This window comes from Rhamphochromis longiceps, linkage group LG16, assembly GCF_057381845.1.
Source record: "Rhamphochromis longiceps isolate RC_006_pf linkage group LG16, R_longiceps_female_GT1.1, whole genome shotgun sequence".
NCBI lineage: Eukaryota > Metazoa > Chordata > Actinopteri > Cichliformes > Cichlidae > Rhamphochromis > Rhamphochromis longiceps.
The window spans coordinates 15,489,837-15,496,437 of record NC_140572.1 but is presented as its reverse complement, the minus strand read 5'-3'; the positions used below and the strand labels follow the sequence as shown (position 1 = coordinate 15,496,437).

At 36.4% G+C, this 6,601-nt stretch overlaps 1 protein-coding gene across 1 annotated transcript; it reads right to left on the bottom strand.

Moving 5' to 3' along the window:
* Positions 1-53: 53 nt before the first annotated feature.
* On the bottom strand, positions 54-5,490 carry dnajc15 (DnaJ (Hsp40) homolog, subfamily C, member 15). Its single transcript, XM_085383987.1, has 6 exons — positions 5,354-5,490; positions 3,271-3,322; positions 3,075-3,148; positions 1,021-1,097; positions 851-921; positions 54-703 (listed from the first exon to the last, which is right to left on the bottom strand). The coding sequence occupies exons 1-6, from the start codon at positions 5,456-5,458 to the stop codon at positions 633-635; spliced, it is 450 nt and encodes a 149-aa protein (XP_085240113.1). The 5' UTR covers positions 5,459-5,490; the 3' UTR covers positions 54-632.
* Between the last annotated feature and the right edge of the window lie 1,111 nt (positions 5,491-6,601).

The following is a 6,601-nucleotide window of genomic DNA, read 5'->3' as shown; positions in this document are numbered from 1 at the left end:
GTAAATGTATGGCTACAGGTAAAGAAACAGCAGGTAAATTACAAAATGTATGGTTATTTTAAGGTTTGAGTTGCCAAAGGCAGCTTTATTGTTCAACATTTCTAATAGAACAGCTGTAAGATAGCTCTGAAACTTTAAGTTGAATACATTTCAAGAAGTGCACTGATATCTAAAAATAGATCCTACTGTGAATATTTGCAAATTAAGTTTATTTTTTAACTTCCACATTAAAACATTGAAATATGAAAACAGAGTTTGTTCTCTTGCTGCTTAAATAGATCATTATTCATTATATTTACACAGCCAATAATGAACTCAGCACAATTACTGTTCCATTTTCAGCCAGCTGCCACTAGGTGGTGTATATATCCTTTCAAACCCCTTCATTTAAATACAACACATTACTTCTATGTGTAAAATAACAGCAGGTGGTTTTAAGGATGGATTAACCTTATAATCACAGGGGTGACAAATTCAGTTAAACACAAGTTACTCTGGCAGCTTAACAAAGAATCCTTTTAACGATCCTCTTGAACTTTAGCGGTTTCCCCTGTACGGTATTCATGCTCATTCAAGCAGTACTTTGAAGCTGAGGGGGGATGAAAGTCTTTAGTGCTCATTGACAGTGTGCATCATCGGCGAGTCTCTTTGTCCAAAAGGTCTTTAGCTTCGTTGATCTTGGCAGCGAGATACGGGGAACCACCTGCAAACACAAAAACAATTTTGGTGCAACTCACTAAACCGGCTCTACATGCAGTCTAACAGACAGGTTTTGGTTAGAGGCAACTTTATCTCTTGAATTAATATCACAGATAATCACAGATAACAGATCGATCTGGTTTAGGTTTACCTTTATCCGGATGGTTCAAGACCATAATCCTCCGATGGGCCTCTCGTACCTTGGCTTTAGTGCTGGCTGGGCTGGATGTAACATAATACATCCATGTGATTAATTAGAAATGATAAAAATATGCCACATTTTAGAAGACCAACATTATTTATACCAAAAAGATGCATTACCTGATGCCCAGAATGAGACTGGCCTCTCGTTTGGACATCTTCTGCTCAAAACCTCCTTTGTAGTATGATGAAAAAGTCTGAGGAGACACCACAGTATTAGACCTTTGATTATGTATGCCAAATAACTTTATGATAGAACAGATTTTTTTAGATCATTCCTCTAAAGACAGGCTAAAGCTACAGCACCCTCTGGCTTTCTTTAAAAAGGTTAATAGTCTGAGGAGGAATATATTTCAAACATACTTTTTAAATGACGTGTGAAACATTCAGGGTGACAAATGCAGAACATTTATAAAAAACAGCACATAGAATCTATACCACAAGTGCACACGCAGGCAAAAAAATGCATAAAAGTTCATCAAACCTAAAAATAGTTCCCTTTATTATTTACATGGTTTGGGTAATGACAGGTGAAAAAGACTCAAGACCAGTATTTCCTGAATCCACCTGCCTGTAATATCTGAGATCAACATGTTAACGTGGCACAGTGTGTAGCAATTAGGGCTGCTCGATTATGGCAAAAATGATAATCACGATTATTTTCACTGAAATTGAGATCTCGATTATTTGATGATATTTATTTAACCCTTTAAGACCTACCATAGAACCAAGTCCGCCAGAGCTTATATTATTATTATTTTTTTTTTTTTTTTTTACATGCTGTAGTGCCATTTTTGGGAGCATTTCAAGTTGCTATACATCAATACAACTGTTATAGCCCATATTTTAATAATATGTATGCATTAAGTCCATAGTAATTACATTAATTGCAAAAAAGCGCAATAAACTACAAAAAAATTGAAAGTCGTTTTTGGTTTGTTTTTTTACATATATTTCTACTTGAGGAAATTTAAGAGGTTTATCCCTCAAAACTTTAAATACAAAAAAGTTGCAAAAAATAGTTTCCCACCACAGGAAATTTATTTTGAGTGTCTTCATAGTTTTATTTTGGAGATACAGCAATTTTTATATACTGCAGGAAAAACAAAAAAAACAAACTATGATGCAAATTTGCAAAGAAAACAGCAGGTGCATCAAAATAAACTATTTCCAGCAGTGCAATTTGAGTTCTAAGCATCACAGAAACTATACAGAAAAGTATAGAGTCAAATATGAATTATAAAAACACCAGTATAGGCTTTTAAGGCCTACAAGTAAAAAACTACATTTTCCGCGAAAATGATGTCACTTCCGGTTTCGGACAGGAAATGGCAGACATGCGGTAGTTCGCATCGACGTCTTTTTCAATGTGGGAAGTGTTACAAACAGCTGATCGGATCGGCAAAGGTGTTTCTGGAATATTATGTTTTGTTGCTGCAAGCGCTTTTTATGCAATTTCTGCAAAGCTTTATGTGGAAGGAAACCGTGACCGAGGACAAGCTGATGACATAAGATGTAAGTACAACTCCTCCGGTTTCATATGCAAAACAAATTATTGCGCTAGCTTACAGGGCTCCGGTTCTACAGGGGTTTAAAGGGTTAACAATAACAATGTATTGAATAATGACTTTAAAAAAAATAATATAAAATAGTGTGCAAATACTGATAACAGTGCAAATGTTTGCAATATAAAAAATAAATGAAAAATGTAAACATCTACGTTTAGTGAACTTTGCAGTGTTGCTCTGTGGTGCAGCTACGACACTGTAGCAAAGTTTACACATTATGTCTACTTGATCCACGTCTGACTCCGCCAACCCATAATGTTTCCACACCACTGAAGTTTTTTTTTTACCTCTCTTTTCAACCAAAGGCAGTCACTCTCCTCTCCAAATAACTTCTGCTTAGCTTTCCGAGCTTCCTTTCGGTCCTCTTAATTGTTGTGAGGCGTGTTCGAAATGCAGAGGTACGCTCGATTTGCCACACGGAGCAGCGCGAGAGTAAAGCACGAGGGAGGGGCTAATAATCGGCTCAGTCATTTTTAATGATCGTTGAAAGCCCAGATCATAATCGTGATTAAAATTCGATTAATTGAGCAGCCCTAGTAGCAATTATTCACCTGGAGTAGATATAAGCATTACAGTGGATGTGCAGGATGTTCATCATTTACTTACTGACGAAGGCATCTTCTTCACAGTTTCAGAGAAGACTTGGCCAAGAGGCTTCCAAAGGTGGAAAGCATACCGGCCTGTAGATTAAACACAAGACATGCACAAGAATTTTAAACCAGAAAAAAAGAAGAAGAAGAAGAAAGCTTTCAAACTACAGAAATAAAAAAAAAAATCAAATTCAAAATCAAACCATTATTACCTGCAAACCCTGCTGCAGCCACACCAAGACCAACTGCAATTAATGTCCGTCCCTGTCACCAAAAACGAAACATCCAGCTGTTAGCACACTGGGTCAGACAGGTCATTCGACACAGATACTTGAGTAACTTCACTATTTAAAGTTAAACTTTATTGACTTGTGTCTGCTGATCATGTTTACAGTGTTTTAAAGCAAATAACCTTTGCTTTAAAACAGACACCTTTTCCTTTGGAGTTCTCTCTATCCCCTCCCATGATCCATAGCTTCAAAGCTGACTCTGGCTTTTCGTCATGTTTCTACAGAAAAAAATAGGCCAAAAATGATGCTTTTCTTGCATCATTTTTGAATAGCCATTTTAAACTTCTAATATCTAGAAACCTACTTCAGCTAGGAACTTAAATTTTTTTAGGGTGTATATCTGGTACTAGAGCGCTACGAATACAGACCTCAAGGTGAGTAATTATGCCAGAATGCCAGATGCTTCAAGCCCAAACTATTTGGACCTCCGATATCTAAAAACAGACTTTGAGGCGTGTTGCCGATTGTTGTTTACAATTTCTCATATTCGAGGTGTTTTTGTTCCCCCCCCCAAACAGTCCAAATGAATGTGAAACTAAATGGTTGCACAGATATTAAAGCCTCATTATCAAAAATAAATAAATAAAAACAAATAAATAAGAAAAAATACATTTTCTTCCAGCTTCCCTGTAATACCAAGTATGACACCATGTACTAAATCCAAATGAACTTTTTTGAAGGCACAAATTTCTCTTCATCATTATATCCTCCTGCCTCCTGACCCACGTTAACACATGGACTGAACATACACACACCCACAATGGACAACTGTACCCTCAAACACACAATAATAACATGGACTGAAACACCACTCACAACCACCAGCACTTTATATAGCCTCTGTAGGAATTATATCTCACTTATCATAACTGCACTACTGTATGGCTCTGTAATAATCATTCTGTACATACGATAATTTTTAACCCTACAACTGTTTACAACTTGCACAGTTCCCATTTCTGTATAGCTGTATATCTCAGATTCTGTAAAGTTATTTATTTCATATTCTGTATAGTTTTTCATATTTACATCCTGTTCATAGCCTGTACATAGCTTGTACTCACTACAGCCTGTACATACTTATAGTTATAGAATATTCACAACATACTTCATACCGTGTACATTATAACATTCCATAATAGACCCATTTCTGTAATATACTCACATATCTATATTATTGCTAATATTTATTGTAATATATCTATATCACTAAAGCACTTCTGGATGGATGCAAACTGCATTTCGTTGCCCTGTACCTGTGCATGTGCAATGACAATAAAGTTGAATTCTATTCTATTCTATATCCAATATTCATCATGGTGATCGCTCTTATTTTCCCAATAACATTTTTAGAAATCATCCCAGTAATGCAACTTGAACTTCTCCGTGTTCATAGTACCAGATATTTAATATAGAAAACTGAAGTAGTGGTAATTTTCTAATACTGATAGTTTACTGTTTCTCGATGCCAGAGATACGTCTAAAACAGCCCTACCTCCATAATTAAATAAATGGGACCTGAAAACGTGCATTTTTTTAAAGCGTGTCTTTCCCCTGTTTAAACCTCAGTATATTTTGCATCGTATTTTTTAAGCCTCACAATAAATATTAATGACATCTAAAAGAACCTCTGCAAGGGCTCTTGTCACACATGGCCTGCACTGTGTTAACCCATCGACATACAAACGTCACTGTTCCTTGGAGTCATACATGTAACCCACATGTAGCTAGTTTTGGCTAACCAGGTTACGATTCCTCATCTACTGTTGTTTAACCCAGAGAAAATGAAGATTGCACCAATTAGCCCTGAAAGCTCGTGTCTGTGAGACATTCTTTAAAGCTTACTTTGCTCAGGTTAGTTCGCTAGCTTCTGTACCTGATGCAATAGACCGACGTGCCGTTAGCGGTCATTGAGGTTACTTAACAGAAGCGTCAGCTGCTATCCAACCACCTCGATTTAGTTTGACAGACACAAAAGTCCTAAGTATTTAAAACAGGTATTTACCAGCTGCCTGTCTATCTCCGCGTCACTTCTAACACTGGTTTTTGGAGAGTACTCAGTGTATCGCATCAGGTCTCCATCCACGGTCATTCCACCGGCGTTCGCCATGTTGCCTCACAACTGTTAAACCCAGAAATGACTTAGAGCACATCCGGTTGTGACTTTCACAATAAAGTCGTCATCTTTGTTGGAATGGGGACTGTGTGGCTAATTGCAGGGAACATTGAGATTTTTTTTTGTTTAAATTAACTAAATGCCATTAAAAACTCATTTTCTTAATTTAAATGAAATAAACAGAAATGACAGTATGCTTCAAAGTAGTTCAGTTAAAACACTGTTGGAGAAAAATTATTGGATCTCATGATGAAAATGCAAGTTTGCTTACTTGAAGTACAGCATTCCAGTCAAGTCATAGCAAACACCATAAATAAACCAACACTCACCCTACCACAACCCCCCCGGTAATAATAAAAATCGAAATAAAATCTGATGTTTCATCTCCAAAACATAAAGCCACAACATTATTGAACATGTGTGCTCATGTGTCAAACAACGCTTTTTTCTGAATACTATTTTCATGTTTAGCGCAGAAGAAACTGTAAAAATAGTGTTTTCCAAGGACAGCACAAAAAAGAAAAGCGAATTTTAAAAAAATGCCACGGCTTTCCTATTGGTGTAAAAGTGAATCATGTCGACCAATAAAAAAAAATAAAAAAAAAAAGATTTGGCAACACGTGGGATTTGGTTATTTAGTGAGAGGGGAAAGTTTTGGAAGTGACGGCAGCAAAAAATCCACCAATATAGACTATATTTATATGAAACGAGTATACTTACTGCATTTGGTGTATTTTAACCATATATAATGCATATTACTCGGTTGTCTGGCTGTTATCATTTCTAACTTACTTAGCTGACTATTACAATGACAGGGACACTGTTTGCTTTTTAATGTAGACAACTTTATTTTTACTTCAAGACATGAAACTGATCATTTCAATTTTTCTGTGATGCCAATTCACAACAAAACTCGCCTGAAGGAACTTTATACCGTAAGCTGAAAACCCTCCATAAGGTGGAGAAATCCCCGACAATCAAGTGAAAGCATAGAGAAAGGAGAGTATAGAGATGAGAAATAACTAGTGGAAAGAGAAGACAGACATTAATGATGTGCAGTGGTGGAATCACTGAAATACAAGATTGAGAAATGGACCAGGGAAACCTATAGAGTCTGACAATGTTAGTGACATTACA